The 15,200-nt window shown below is 35.5% G+C and overlaps 3 protein-coding genes across 3 annotated transcripts; 1 reads left to right on the top strand and 2 right to left on the bottom strand.

Annotated features, from left to right (window-relative positions):
* The first annotated feature begins 2,074 nt into the window (after positions 1–2,074).
* LOC7481501 (proliferating cell nuclear antigen) lies at positions 2,075–4,105 on the top strand. Its single transcript, XM_002313366.4, has 4 exons — positions 2,075–2,536; positions 3,144–3,296; positions 3,394–3,491; positions 3,620–4,105. The coding sequence occupies exons 1-4, from the start codon at positions 2,218–2,220 to the stop codon at positions 3,842–3,844; spliced, it is 795 nt and encodes a 264-aa protein (XP_002313402.3). The 5' UTR covers positions 2,075–2,217; the 3' UTR covers positions 3,845–4,105.
* Positions 4,106–4,202: 97 nt separating this feature from the next.
* LOC7481502 (probable sugar phosphate/phosphate translocator At5g05820) lies at positions 4,203–7,115 on the bottom strand. The gene is made up of 4 exons (XM_002314097.3): positions 6,256–7,115; positions 5,589–5,692; positions 5,249–5,477; positions 4,203–4,747 (listed from the first exon to the last, which is right to left on the bottom strand). Exons 1-4 carry the CDS (start codon positions 6,685–6,687, stop codon positions 4,595–4,597), a joined length of 918 nt encoding a protein of 305 aa, XP_002314133.1. The 5' UTR covers positions 6,688–7,115; the 3' UTR covers positions 4,203–4,594.
* Positions 7,116–9,023: 1,908 nt separating this feature from the next.
* On the bottom strand, positions 9,024–15,153 carry LOC18102017 (cytosolic enolase 3). The gene is made up of 13 exons (XM_006378972.3): positions 14,798–15,153; positions 14,532–14,686; positions 14,077–14,251; positions 13,823–13,894; positions 13,604–13,720; positions 12,724–12,804; positions 11,529–11,605; positions 11,150–11,253; positions 10,763–10,861; positions 10,596–10,681; positions 10,437–10,523; positions 9,958–10,155; positions 9,024–9,455 (listed from the first exon to the last, which is right to left on the bottom strand). Exons 1-13 carry the CDS (start codon positions 14,900–14,902, stop codon positions 9,387–9,389), a joined length of 1,425 nt encoding a protein of 474 aa, XP_006379034.1. The 5' UTR covers positions 14,903–15,153; the 3' UTR covers positions 9,024–9,386.
* Between the last annotated feature and the right edge of the window lie 47 nt (positions 15,154–15,200).

Genomic DNA, 15,200 nt, shown 5'->3' with positions numbered 1-15,200 from the left:
TGTTATTGCATATCACCTGGGATGAAACCGCAACAAAAAACATAAAAGGGAAATGATTTCTTCTCAAATTTCAGTGTTTATGCCATGTTCTGTTCTTTGCACAAGCTGTGCATCAACTACATACAGTTCTGGCGGTAGCTTTAGAAATGATTTCTATTCTGAATCTTGAAGGCCCATAGAGAATCTAGAAAGTAGGGACAACCATGGGAATTTGTTTTCTGCTGTATTCATAACTATGGAAACAATGCATATCCAATGCACCTGCTATACTGTGTGCCTCTAACAAAATGGATCCTTTAGAGAAAACTGGAAGTTACAGCTATGAACAGTGAAGACATGACAGATCGATAGATGCCAAATGTTTCCCTGTTTGCCAGAATTGAAAGCAAGTGCATGAAGGACACTTGCTACATCAATGGCAGAACCAAAATACACACTGCAAAAAACCCGCAACAAGACCAGCTAGGACATGAGTAAAAACGTTGTCCATGAACCCCAGAATTAGCTAAATTGTCGGCATTTGTATAAAGAGATTAGAGTATCATTAAGCAATTATATTGCCATGACAATAAAAACTAAAATTTAAAGCAAGTGCAACTTATGAGTGTAAAGACCATGATTATCACTTGATCATGACTGGCTAGCTCAGGATTTATAATAGCATTTCTTGATGTGAAAAAACCTTATGAACACGTGGCCATTTCATTATTAAAATTTTAATATTATATTAAAAAACTCTCATAATCTAATAATAAAAACTGTTAGGTTAGGTTCAAAATATAATTTATATAATTATGGATCATAATATATTTTATGGTTATAAATAGGGTTTTAAAGATATATCTTGTGTTTTTTCATGTTGTGGTTTTAAAAGGTTAGGCTCACTTTTCAGTCACCGAACATGATCGGAGTTTGTTTCAGGGCAGTGATCGGAATTTGTTTCAGGCAAATAACGCGTTCCTTGCCTAGACTGAAGATGCATTGTCTGCAAACTTGAACAAAAAAAATGTATTCGACGTAGGTTCCAGAGCCCAAGCTCACGAGTTTGGAATTGAAGGCCTAGGCACACGCTTGGACTATATTCTCTAAGCCCTCTTTTTTTTTTTTAAGTTTAAAATAAACTTATATTTATATAGATAAGTAAAATAATATTTAAGAAATTATTATATTATGCCATGCTTTTAAAATAATATTTAAATTTTTATAGTTATATTTTATTTTTTATATATAATTATATATGAACTAATACATACAAGGTTTTAAAAAACATTGCACAGTCAATGAGAATAAAATATATATTTTATATTTGATTAATTTTATATTATTTCCTTGAGTTAATTATTAATTTCTTTTTAATAGAGTCGCATAAAAATAATAGAAATATTGTTTTTTATTTTTATTTTAAAATTGCTTTACAAATTATAATAGATTTTTATTTGGAAAACCATGATTTTATAAAATAAAATAAAAACAATGACCTTTTTTTGTATAAGTAAATTCATTTTTTTCCCACTTTATTTTTAGTTTATCAGAAGAATTATTTCAATTTCTTCCGTGTTCAAATAACCAACTTTTAATAATAATAATAAAAATCATTATTATTTAATTGATTGACCAATGCTCAGATTAGTCGTTCTTATTTTGAAATTAAAAAAACTAGTTATTTAATTTATAGAGCAATGTTGACCATGCTTAAATATCATTATTGGAAATATTATAAAATCACATCCTAAAAAATTAAAACATAAAAATTAATAAATCCCCATCCACAAATCATAAAACCATGATATAAAATCCTAAATAAAACCATAAAAAAATAAATAGAAAATAGAAAATCCACGTGAGTAAATTTATATATAAAAACAAAACAAAAATAGAATTTAAAATTTCACGGTCGGGTCACTCGTTTTACCCGTGGAGTGAATATCATGTAAAACTTCAAGTTATCTATAGCTTTATTCTGATCTCTCCCTCTCTCTAATGGGCCTATGGAGAAACAGTACTGGGCTTCTTCACCTTCTCATTTCCCAATAAATATTCCGTGGCGGGAATTATGCTGCCCCGTATCCAAAAGCCCCGCCAGGCTCCAGCACTCTCTTCCTACCATTTTAATTTAAAAACCCCCCACTCCCCTTCAAATTCCCTCTCATTTTCCCTCTCTCTCTCCTTCTCTCTCTCAGTACAAACCCTAACCCTAAATTACACCAGGAAGGAAAAATGTTGGAGCTGAGGCTGGTACAGGGATCTCTTCTTAAGAAAGTCTTAGAGTCCATCAAGGATCTGGTCAACGATGCAAACTTTGACTTCTCGTCCTCTGGGTTCTCTCTCCAGTCCATGGATTCCAGCCACGTTGCCCTGGTGGCTCTACTCCTCAAATCGGAGGGTTTTGAGCACTACCGCTGCGACCGTAACACGTCAATGGGCATGAATCTTGGTAACATGTCTAAGATGTTAAAGTGCGCTGGTAACGATGACATCATCACCATCAAAGGCGACGATGGGAGTGATACTGTCACTTTCATGTTTGAAAGTCCCAGTAAGTTATCTTCCTTTTCTTTGATTCGGGTTTGATTTTGTAGTGGACTTTTTTGGGGAGGGTTTAATTGCCTTTTCAGGTTTACTTTTGATGGGCTAGGGTTTTTTTTTTCAGGGGATTTTTTTTAATAATTATTTGATATTACTTGATTATTATATGCTATTGTTAAAAAGAATATGATCTGTCCGGTTGCTGGAAAAATGATGGTGCGTGAATAGAAAACTAATTTTGAATGTCTTCAGTAATTTGATGTTTAAATTAAGGTCTTAATTGATAGATGTTTGATTGTGCTTTTGCTTGGTTTATCCGCCAAGGAAAGGAAATAAAAATTAATTTTAAATATAAAATTAAATTAAAATTGGCCTAGATTTCTAAAATATTTGAAGAATATAGTTGGGTTTTGAGCATTTGTTTATATATGAGGTACTATCAGGTGCTTGGGCTACATCTGCTGTAGCTCTTGCAGCTTTATTTCATTCAATTTCAAAACGTGAGCAACTATTCTTTGTTGTGTTTGGACATAGTATAAATAAACCATTGTAATTGTTCGCTGTTAATTTTGACTGATTTGTTTGTTTTTTGTTTCTTTTTTTGCAATGAACAATAGCACAGGACAAAATTGCTGATTTTGAGATGAAGTTGATGGACATTGATAGTGAGCACCTTGGAATTCCAGAGGCAGAATACCATGCTATTGTTAAGATGCCTTCAGCTGAGTTTGCTAGGATTTGTAAAGACCTTGCTAGCATTGGTGATACAGGTACTGTTAAAAAGGCTTTCTCATTATGTCTACGGGCTTGTTTTGCTTTATTTGTTTATTGTTATGAAAACATGATGGTTTTGGTATGTGAATGTAGTTGTGATCTCTGTGACAAAGGAGGGTGTTAAGTTCTCCACAAGAGGTGATATTGGAACTGCAAATATCGTCCTGAGGCAGAAAACCACTGTTGACAAGGTATGTTATCACTTATCAGTACAGATATCACTGGGATATTTGTTCAGCACTCTGTTCTGTTCTGTCTTGTATGCATTGCAACAATATCATTTCATGGATTTGCTTAAAGGCGGGTTGTAATTTTACAGCCAGAAGATGCAACAGTCATTGAGATGAATGAGCCAGTGTCGATGACATTTGCACTGAGGTACATGAACTCCTTCACCAAGGCAACCCCACTGTCAAACACAGTTACAATCAGCATGTCTCCAGACCTGCCTGTTGTGGTTGAGTACAAGATTGCTGAAATGGGCTATGTCAGATTCTACCTGGCTCCCAAGATGGAAGAGGATGAGCCTGAACCCGGAGCCTAACTATTATTCATTTCCTTCACCTAAATCACTTTTGTAAATTCGGAAATCGTTTTCAGGATGCCTATCATTTCCTTCAGTGGCTTTCATGCAGGGAGCCGGTCCCTCTGTAGTTATTATGTCTTTAAAGCTTCCTTTAATGATGGCTGCTGAGATTTTTAGATGTAATGTGATAGGCAGGACTCAACATTTTCCCGTGTAGGTTTTTTTTTATTGGTTTGTTCCTATTTGTGCCTTGGAAAGAACTGGTTTATGTTTCTTCTATTTTTAAGATGCCTCGATACCATGACAATGAGGATGGGAGCCCAGTGGTTTCGGTTGGTGAGCTAAATACAAAATAAAAAGCTAAAATTTCCTGGGAAACATAAAAAATAGCTTGTTATCTCGTTTAAGTTTGTCACCGTGGAGATGGAAGTCTCACACCAAATGAGCAGAGAACTGCACTACGGTGCTGCTGTTGACTAGGAAACTGAAAAAATAATCATAATTTTTTACCAAAAAATAGAAAAATAAGATCAATCAAGATTTTCTGCCACTCCCCAGATAAGGTATGACCTTGCACTAAAGGGGCGTCTCTACTTTCTCTGAGTATCTCTTCCTGATTTCTTTAAGAACACAGGAGAATCAAAATTATAGCATCTGCTGCGCAAACTTGCTTCAATCTCGGTCAACAAAATTTGCTGCTGCTGCGTGCTGATAAATAAATTATCATAAAATAGATAGAATCGATATTTGAACGCACTGCATGATGTGTCAATCGTTCCTGCTCCTTTTCTTGGCCTCATTGTAGAGAACAACCCCAGCCACAGTGATGCTGTATCCAAAGATCCCAGTCACTGAAACAGGATTCCGGAATATCAAAATTGAAATAACCACTGCAACAGCTCCCTTTGCATTTCCCAGGACCTAGAAAGACAGCTCATGAATCTTAATCTGAATTTAGAGATTACCCTGAATAATGAAAATAAAATCACAACTAATGCCCCAAACTCTATCAAGGAAAAAGATTGATTCTTCAATGTACATGACAAGCAAAGCTTTAATATAGAAAAGGGTCATTGATGTGTGGTGACTAGTGAGGAACACCACAATGGCTGGATATTTACAGTCCGCCAGATTAAAACTTGTGATAATTTATGCAGTGCAACTGCTGATTTTGCAGAGGCCATTTCAAAATGAGACCTAGCTTGAGCAGTCCTAAATGGTCATGGTTCATTAGGAGCAAACCCTACTGCATACGAGGGTCTCAATTTGATAATGTGCTGGATGATGGATACCGCAAGTACAAGTTTTTGAAAGAATGTAGATGGATAGAGTAAAGGAATGGTTATATGAGAAGTCAGATGCCAACTTATAAAAAGTAGAACATTATTAAGACGGCAGGCATGGAAGAGTCGCTGAAGATACCTGGAGCGTCAAAGCACTGGTATGTTTAGTGACCAAGAAGTTGGTCAAATTCACAAGATATGCTAGAGAAGAATTGAAGATCAGATAGAATATGAATTTCTTATCATCCCTTGCTAGGGAAATTGTGATTCCAACCACATCTCCCTCCATAAAATAAGCTGCAGGAACAAGGACTGCAACTGCTACCGGAGCCATATACATTAAGAGGTTCATAGAATGGAGTCTTTCCCTGGTAACACAGTGAGATTATCAAATCTTGTCCATTCAAACCCTGATATTAGAACAAGAACATATAGAGCAGGTTCAAATTTTGAGTTGCAAATGCAGAGGCATTCATTACCCTTCAGAGGATAGCAAAATCCCTTGAACCACAGTCTTGAGTGCACGTGCCGCCGTAGCACCGATACACATTAAGAACCCGAAAAGATTAAAACTCGGCTCCCCCTGCAGTCAAGTAATGAGAAAAACAAATGAGATCGAATCTGTTAATGATTTTTCCATCAGCAAAGGAAAAATACAGAATTAACACATCAAAGAATTATCTAAACCAATCAAAGAGGTTCCTCAAAAACCTGTTCCAGTAGCATTATAGCTAAAGATTAACACCTAAAGAGAAGTATCATAAACAGTAACTGTCAAATTCAGACGCGGTATAGAACCTCTGCAAGAGATTGAATTAAACTTGTTGCAACATGTAATGCCACCAACTTGCTCTTTCCATTGTAAGAATCCAACAATTTTCAATAACCAATAATGATCTCAATGACAACGACAATTGAAAGTTTTACCTAAAACATTCAAACGGCTATCTTTAAGCAACAAGTTGTTAAAATATTATTAACAAGAGAACCAACTGTATGAGCAAAAAACAAAAATATACAACAACAAAAACAACCAAGCCTCAATCCCAAGCTTGTTGGGATCGGCTATATGGATCCTTCGGATCCATTCCGAGCGACCATACACCAGAACAACAAAAATATAAGAAAGAAGATAAAAGTTCTCACCCCACTAGCAATGACACAACCAGCAACAACAGGAACGAGAGAAACATAAGTAAGCCAACCTTCCCTTCTAAGTGTCATCAAATATGCAAACACTGCAGTGAAAAATGGGGTGGTGGCCCCAATAGCCTGATTAAACGATACTGGAAGATATCGAAGAGATATATTTCCAGCCACAACAGAGGAACAAAAAATGATCCCAAGAGCAGAGATCTTCAAAAACTGTGATTTTGACCTCATGGTCTGCAAAGGCACAATCTTGAGCCATGAAATTGCAATATAACTAAACAATGAACATGCCATCATATGACACAGAGTGAGAAATATGGGGTACTTGAATCCATAGTTGCTAAGCAAATATTTGTTTAATAGCAAAACTCCTATATTTGAGGAGTACCATGATGCAATCAGCCCGAGGCTAAATAAACGACTCATTGTTTGGGGGTTACTTCTTAGAAATTGATAAAAGGGTAGGAGGAAAAACTCGGAAAAAACGAGCTGGGCTATCTATTTTTGTTTCTCATGGACCTTGTTCATGGTTTGAACGAAATAAACATGGAGAAAATACGAAGAAAAGGAAGACTGAAGATCTAGCTAGGGGAGAGGTTATGTGATAGAGAAACGAAAATTCTGTTTGGTTGGAGAGAAAGTGGGAATGGTTTTTGTAAATCAAGAGAGAAGATTTATTACCAGGCTTACATGAATTCTCTTAAATATAGGGGTTGAAGATTGATTGTAAGGAGGCTTTGAAGTTTTTGAGGAGTCAAAGTTGGAGAAAGGTTTCCTTTTCTGTTATGTTTGGTTGGCTGAAAAAGTTAGTGACGCGGGAGATTTTTTAGGAAATTAAATATTGTATTTAGTAATTTTATTTTTCTTAATTAATTTCGAAATCTCTATATTAAAATTAGATATTGTTCTTAATAATTTTATTTTTTCATTTAGTTTAGAAATCCCTAAACCAACTCTAAATTATTTATAATAATATTTTTCCTTTCCAACGATTAGTCTAGCTTGTATTTAGTAGACTTTAATATTTTGATATTTAATAAAAATCATGAGAGATTATTTAGGATATCCAGGTACGGAAAATTTTGAAGAAAAAAAACCCAATAAATTAATAAGGATAATATTTGATTTCTTAAACTAGAGTTAATATAAGTATTCATAAATCAAATAAGAAAGAAATATTAAAGATAATGTTTAATTTCCTAAAAAATAAAAATGCTCCTGCATCCGTTAGAAAAATGTTTTCTCTGGTCTCGCTATGAGATGAGTAACGGGTTGTTATATTGTCGTTTTGTGTATTTTTGTCCACCCAGGGCTGGTGTCAAGGGGCGAGACTTGAGAGAGTTTCTCCCTTTTCAGCATTGCTTCAGGGTGGGGCTGGTAGTTGATTTGTAAGATGCATGGTGATCCTGAAATTTGCGCTCTCTCTCTGTTATATATATATATATTTTAAATGAATGGAATTTGCTTTTTTTACGACCTAAATTATGAAAAAAAATTATATATTTTTTTCTGGTTGAATAAAAAGAAAGAGATATTTATGATTTTTGAGATTTCATGGCTATAGTTTGCATGGCTAGCTCTACCCAATTGGAGATAATTTGTTGAAAAATTATATCTACAATCAGAACAAATATTTATTTATGAAACTTTTCTGTCATTGATCGATTTCCGAGTTGGTTTTAGTTAGGTTCTCTTAATTTACAGCAGTCATTTTTTGTAGAATCATTTTGCATTTTTGGGTTGGCTTTGCGATCAAAACTAATTTCTTTTCTTATTTTAATAAAATAAAAATTCCATGTATATTAGAATTACGAGAATCATGAAAATCTTATTCTTCCTTATTCAACATTTAATCAAGTAAAAATCTAAGAAGAAATGCAAATATACACATGACATGCACATAATTGTGGGGGAAATCAGAAAATGAATTTAATTTATAATCAGGGGAAATTAAACAGTCTGATATCAAGTTTATTAAAAATAACTGGACAAGCAGTGAATATACAGATTTGTTGTAACTATAGAGACCGGGTTTTGAACTTGGGCTAGACTACTAGGTTGACTCAACATTCGACAACCTAACTCAAATTGGGTTTTATTTTAAATCAATGTTAACTTGATAAAATCTATTGTAGGTTAACTGATCTAGTAAGTTAATCCGTAACTTGATTGATCTAACTAAACTCAGGCGAGCCCAAAGAATAAAAAGAAAGAAATTAAAATGACATTTTAATTTATTCATTTTGGATATAAATAATTGACCCGCAGGTTGACCCAACAACATGGAAGTTACCTGAGTCATACAAACTGGTCTCAAAAATCTAGCAAACAATTTGGTAAGCATTCGGTAGTAAGGTGTCAATTGGTCCATCAAAGCAAGTACTGTATTTAACAAAACGCACATCATTGTCTTTTACTTCATGGAGCAAACAAGTTTATATATTCTCACTGAAATGGCAATCAATCAATAATAAAAATAAAAATAAAAAATAAAAAAAGGTTCCAGTGTCGTTTAGGTTCACATGATCCATTAGTTTCTTTCTCTCAGATGATATCGAGTTTTTAGCAGCATGCCACCATATCGTACTCAAAACATCATAAAGAAGCTAACACAATTTTTTTCCAAACTTTTGAGTGCCAACCATAAATTTCCTGGCTACTGGTATCGGATCAAAACATTTAATCTAACAACAGAAGGTAATGGAAACGCACATGAGGACATGCTAGCCACAAAAGCCATTTAGGTGACCAATGGTAGGAAATGAACTGGAACAAGTCAGAGGATTGAAAAGCTTTAAGATTTGCATAATCCGTAACACACAAACAGTAGCTAAAGAACTAAAAAGATAAAGGGATTTTGCACTACGGATCAGGAACGATTTTTCTGTTTACAGTTACCTAAAACCAAGGTCTGTAACAAAACTTTTGCTGACTCAACTACGTTTTCTGAAAGCACCTTCATGTTCTCCAAAAAAATAGGGTGGGGGCACACTCACACGAAGCCAAAAGAAAGACTTACAACATTGCTCCAGAATGCCACTTGCTCAATACAAAGGGAGTTTTACTTTTGAAGCCTCAAACTTAGATTATAAAGGACTGCAGGATGAAAAACTTCGAAGGACTGATCAGGTTGCTCTCCAATCTTCACCTGCATAAACTGCTTGATCACCCAGTTCTTCCTCAATCCGAAGCAACTGCAAGAAAGTTATGTCTATTAGGTTCATATCGACCTTGTTAGCCATTCAACTTGTAAGCCTTTACAGATTAATAAAAAAAGTGTCTCAGTTTCTTATCACATATGATTGCAATGAAGGGAAGTTCATGCATATCATTAACAGATAAATAGGTCTGTGATTTTCGTCTTGGAGACTAGATTTAATAAAAGGGTATGAAAGATTAACAACTTAAAAACAATAATGATAAAAAAAAAAAACTAGTAGCATTGTTCATTAGCAAGAAGATACAAAAAAAGAAAGGACAACAGGAAAATCTGTTACCACAATAGTGAATAAAGCTTTCATTAGAATGGTTAGGAGTTATTCCTTTCTTCCTACTCTTCCCAAACTTGAAGTTTGTCTTGCCCATGGATCATTTCTTCATACTTATAGCAGCACTAGCTAGCAATCAGGTTCTCTCCCATCCCCACCCACCCAGCACAAACACAAGAAAAACTGGGTAACAATAAAGAAAGTGAACCTGGTTGTATTTTGCTAGTCGCTCTCCCCTGCAAGGAGCGCCTGTTTTGATCTGACCCATGGCAAGGCCAACAGATAAATCAGCTATAAAAGAATCTTCTGTTTCTCCACTTCTATGAGATACCACCACACCCCAGTGGGCATCCTTTGCCAGCTTCACCACTTCAAGGGCTTCTGTTACTGTCCCAATCTGATTTACCTAATTTAAGCCATGGTAATTAGATTATAAAATATACCACAGCCACTGACAGATCACCATAATATCACGTATAAATATCACATACATGTGATATTGGAAAAATATATTCTACTTTGCAACAAATGTAGCATGCTGGATCAATTGCCTAATCTTCATTGAAGGTTTTATATGTGATGCAATACAGAAATCCACCATTATTAACATCAGAAAAACAATTCAAGAAAAAGAAAAAGCTAAGCAAAAATTTATCAAGAAGAATTCATCTGATGCTAACTATATACCTTGAGAAGAAGTGCAGTGCAACTGGACTCATGTATTGCTCTTTCAATACGTTTGTGATTTGACATCAATAAGTCATCCCCTACAACCTGAGAACAAATCCTTTTACAGCTCCTCGTATGTATGTAAACAAAAGATAAACCCAAATGTAATGAACATACCTGACAAAGTCCAAGGTCAGAGAAACGCTTGACATGTTCCCAATCCTCCCTATCAAATGGATCTTCAATCGAAACAATCGGGTACGCTGAGGCCCAAGAAAAGTACACATCAAATATTGAAAAATTTATGGCAGCAAAAAGGTCTTAGAATGTATCCGTGTATATACCAGCACATAGTTCTTCGTACATCTTAATCATATCATCTCCTGACTTGAAATTCTGCCCAGATTTATTTTGGAATTTGTAGTCCAAATCATACTTGGTACCTACATTGGGTCGAAGCGAAAAGACAGGATCAGTTGTTGAAAGCAAGCAGTCCCCATACACAAAAGCAAATCCTAGGTTTCCAGGCCATAAGTTAGAAATGAGGCAGAAGCCGTAGATAGGCCGCATAATACAGTAGAAGAGTTAACATTTCCCCAGAAATTTCTCTAACCACGCACAGGACCATGATCTCAAAAACAGTTCTTGACCATTGACTAACTTCTTCATTTTCTTTGTGACAAGTCACATACCATAATAATATGACTATTGTGCAGAAAAAAGCAGATTACCTATGCAAAAGGTGGTAGCAGCGACATCAATGGCCATCTTAATTTTCTCACTGTACCCTGTTCTGCTGATAGCCTCTTTAACAAGATTCAATCCTTCTTGAACACTGCCAATGGATATAATCAAATAAGAACCCCATATGAGTTTTGAACATATATTGCTCTCTTTTAGGGGGGCAGACAGCAGATTGTAACTATCCTGGAGAAAAGATACGGTAGCTGTTTATGATTTACGCATGCACTGTACTTTTTCTTGATCTATTTTCCTTTCCCAATCATTCTTATCCTCAGAAATTTATTTTCAGAGGCTGATTTGCAGACTGGGAGTGGTCACAACATTTTCAAAGACAGGATTATCAAGCATCAAATAAGAAAAACTTGCCTGGATAAGTTTGGAGAAAAACCACCATCTTCACCAACATTGCATCCTTGTTCACCATATTTTTCTTTTATAACAGCCTGTTCCATTTAACGTCAGAAATTGCAGTCGATGAGTGAGTGGAGGCAATGTACATTCTCATTAACAGTTACAAGATTACTAGATCAGAAAAAAAAACACTTATAGCACGAACAGCTAAGACAGCAGGAATAGAATCCAAGTGATCCAATACTTCATATTGATTCCATCATGTAATAAAATGAAAATCACATAAAACATATTTTGGTAGGCTCAAAGGCATCTATCAAGTTTCATGGCAGAAGAAAGCTTCAAGTTCATTACTGAGATTAAAAAAGTTTTTTTTTTAAAAAAAAAATATGAGTAAATGTTTAGTCTCCCTCACTTCTACTCATATTAACTTCAAGACCCGGGAGACCACATCAAGCAAAGGAAACAGCTAATTTAAAAAGAAAAAGACAAGGAAAAGGAAAAAGAAAATGAGTAGCCTTTTGCTCAATAAATAATAATGGGATAATTGACAACAAGACAATGAGACACCATATATTACCCCACACCTCCCTTCCTTTAGCCAAGAATGTAATTCCAGAGATACACCACGTCAAATGAAGGAAACAGCCAATTTAAAAAGAAAAGGAAAATGAGAAGCCTTGTGTTCCATAAATACTAATGGGATCCTTGACAGCTAGAAAATGAGACACCATGTATTACCCCACCCCACCCTTCCTTTACCAAGCATATAATTATCGGACTCATACTTGGTTTACAGAAAAATATCACACCATCTCTATTAGGGGTGGATAATGGAGCTATGCATGAATCTTCGTTAACTTCCCCGACCTACAATCTGGCAAATGCCGCACCTTCTGAATCTGGACAGATGTTATCTGTTTATGCATGGATATTTTAGACCCCTTGCATGTAGAGCTTACAGAAGTAACTTGTTTGTTGGTTACTCTAACTCATGTGACCATTAACACTTTTAGGGTTCAAGGCTGATGAACATAAGATGCACTTGGGGGGGGGGGGGGGGGGGGGGGGGTGAAGGGATTAAAAAAAAACGCATAAGAGAAGGAAACTAGTATCTGAAAATAAAGCCAGGCAGAAAGACCATGAGAAAGAAGCAACTGATACATTGAAAGTTACAATCCCAGAAGTTAGTTCTAATAAATAAAATCACCTTTAGATGATGGTATGTTTCGGAACCCATTTGTAGTGCCTCCTCAAATGTGCTGGCTCCAATTGGAAGAATCATGATTTCCTGTTCAAGTCAAATTTGATTTTTGCAATTAGTGAGTGAATTGAAGACAAATTGAAGTTTTAGGACACAACAAAAAAAATATCAAAAAGAAGAAGTTATAGAGGAAGTATTGATTCATCTTTCATATTAGAACTGCATCACTTCATAATATTAGAATCAAATACCTACCAGTAAAACAAGCCATATCTCTTCTTCAAAATGAATGAGACATGTGAATACTAATGATGTTACAATAATAATTTGTGAATTCATAAATTCTCAAATCTTTTCACATTATCCCAATACATAGAGAACTGCTTCATGTTTCAGAACTATCCCCACTCAGGTCAATGGATATTCTTATAAAAGGATTCTATTAGACTTCGAAATGCATAGCAAATTATCAGAATACGTTCAACTAACTCTTAATATACTGTAATTCTTAGCAGACTGTTTCCACTATCAAAAGCTATGATCTCACCGTTCCTGAATTGTGTTTCTTAAGGAAAAAGTCATTCACATCCTACTACATCCTTCCCAATAACAGAAGAAAAATAAGCAAGCACACAGTCACCACCTCCCTGTTTTTCTGATGTCTCAGCCTAATCAAGTAGCATTGCATGGACTTTCAAGCCAATTCACTATTTAAAAAATCACCTTTTTTTCTGAGAATGAAAATTTTTTCACTTAAAATTGCTAAATGATGAAAAAAAAGTAACCTGTTCAAAAAATGCAATGCACTTCTGATCATTATCAAGTGAAGGTTTTTCCAAACAACTTATAAAGTTTGCATGTAAAATTAAACGTAAATAGACCATACCTTAATGGCTAGATTGTTCCCAGCATGTTTTCCACCACTTATGACAGTGAAGGCTGGGACAGGAAGAGTCGGGTTGGTTTTGCTGGAAAGATCAGAAATGTGTTTGTAAAGTGGAACCTGGTATTTCCACATCAAAATATTCAAAGAAGTGCACAAAATTATGATCTAAGCAGTACATTAATTTTATTAAAAATATAAAATAAAAAGTATCACTCATGCCTCCTTTTCAGCGGCTCCAGCTTTGCATGCAGCAATTGACACAGCTAACATAGCATTTGCTCCAAGTTCACCCTGCAGTTGACTTACAGTAATAAACAGGATGCCTCATAACATGTTAGCAATCTAAGAACTAGATCAGCAATCATCTCAAATGAAACCTTCTTTCTGTTTTATGGACAGTGAACCAGTAGCAAGTACAGAGAACTGGAGTGAGCATCTGATAATCAAAGACGGAAAAGAAAAGAAAGCATTACCTTCTTTTCTGTTTTGTCCAAGTCTATCATAGCCTGATCAATTTGAGACTGAAGTGTCGGGTCCATGCCAATCAGTGCTTCAGATATCTTCTCATTAATGTTCTTAACAGCTCTAGTCACACTGTTTCCGAGATACATTCCTTTGTCCCCATCTCTCAGTTCTACAGCTTCATACCTAGGAGAGATCATTAATCATAATCACTTACCACTACACAAGATTTGAAAAGATTCTAGGTTGGTCTTATCACACAATTCAAATTTACAGCATGGGCTTGAAACAGGATAACAGAATGAACCTATTGGACACATTGTTGAAAAATTGTTGACAAATTGTTCTCTAACCTTTTTAAGAAAAATGAAAGCCTTGACGGAATTAATTAAAATGAAGGGGCTAGGCTAGGCTCTAGAAATTGAAAAGAAATTAAAGGAAAAAAAAATTAATAAAAATTGCTCACATGCCAGTAACATGACCGCTAGGAACAGAAGCACGGAAGCTGCCTTTGTTGGTGAACAAGTCAACTTCAACAGTAGGAATTCCTCTGCTATCCAGGATCTGCCTCCCTTTTATTTTCGTTATCACTGACGGAACCGCTTTTCTCATGTGATTTGACTGCAATTACTCAAACAACAATTAGCCAAAACAATAAATAAATTAGAATCCAATAGTCTGCCTGCCTGTTTGGTTGCAGGGAAAGAGAAAAAGAAAATGCGAGAGATTTACTATGAAGAGAACAGGATCGGGAGTTTTGGCCCTGACGGCGGCATTGACGGCGTCTTCGATTTTACGAGAGAGCACGTGCTTGTCTAGGTATTCCTGCACCGACATTTCTCCTCCTCGATTCTTCTTTTTGCTTTCTCAACTCCTGTAGTGTACAACTAGAGAGAGAGATTGGAGCCTTCCTGCACAGCAGCTGAGATTGGAAAATTAGAAGAAATCTGTAATTCAATTTCCAAGAGAATCTAGTAATTAGGGATGATTGATTCTTCACTCTGGTAATAGAGTATTATGTAACTCAACACAGTAGCTACTTTGGGTTCTTCTTTTCCACTCTACTTTCCGAGATTCGAAACGGAAATTACGAAACGACGTGTCGGTTAGTGCAAAGATCTGTCAAGGCTTTCTT

Source organism: Populus trichocarpa, chromosome 9 (assembly GCF_000002775.5).
Source record: "Populus trichocarpa isolate Nisqually-1 chromosome 9, P.trichocarpa_v4.1, whole genome shotgun sequence".
Lineage (NCBI taxonomy): Eukaryota > Viridiplantae > Streptophyta > Magnoliopsida > Malpighiales > Salicaceae > Populus > Populus trichocarpa.
This window is presented reverse-complemented; position numbering and strand designations above follow the sequence as displayed.

What these genes read in the sequence shown, in the direction of transcription:
- LOC7481502 (XM_002314097.3), bottom strand. Translation starts at nt 6,687, where the DNA reads ATGAGTCGTTTATTTAGCCTCGGGCTGATTGCATCATGGTACTCCTCA. An exon ending in GTTGTGTCATTGCTAGTGGG is followed by an intron (nt 5,693 to 6,255) that starts GTGAGAACTTTT and finishes ACTTGACTGCAG; the next exon opens with GGGGAGCCGAGTTTTAATCT. An exon ending in CCAGTGCTTTGACGCTCCAG is followed by an intron (nt 4,748 to 5,248) that starts GTATCTTCAGCG and finishes CTGTCTTTCTAG; the next exon opens with GTCCTGGGAAATGCAAAGGG.
- LOC18102017 (XM_006378972.3), bottom strand. Translation starts at nt 14,902, where the DNA reads ATGTCGGTGCAGGAATACCTAGACAAGCACGTGCTCTCTCGTAAAATC. An exon ending in AAACATACCATCATCTAAAG is followed by an intron (nt 11,606 to 12,723) that starts GTGATTTTATTT and finishes TAAATGGAACAG; the next exon opens with GCTGTTATAAAAGAAAAATA. An exon ending in GACTAGCAAAATACAACCAG is followed by an intron (nt 9,456 to 9,957) that starts GTTCACTTTCTT and finishes ACTTTCTTGCAG; the next exon opens with TTGCTTCGGATTGAGGAAGA.
- LOC7481501 (XM_002313366.4), top strand. Translation starts at nt 2,218, where the DNA reads ATGTTGGAGCTGAGGCTGGTACAGGGATCTCTTCTTAAGAAAGTCTTA. An exon ending in TGCTAGCATTGGTGATACAG is followed by an intron (nt 3,297 to 3,393) that starts GTACTGTTAAAA and finishes ATGTGAATGTAG; the next exon opens with TTGTGATCTCTGTGACAAAG. An exon ending in AGAAAACCACTGTTGACAAG is followed by an intron (nt 3,492 to 3,619) that starts GTATGTTATCAC and finishes GTAATTTTACAG; the next exon opens with CCAGAAGATGCAACAGTCAT.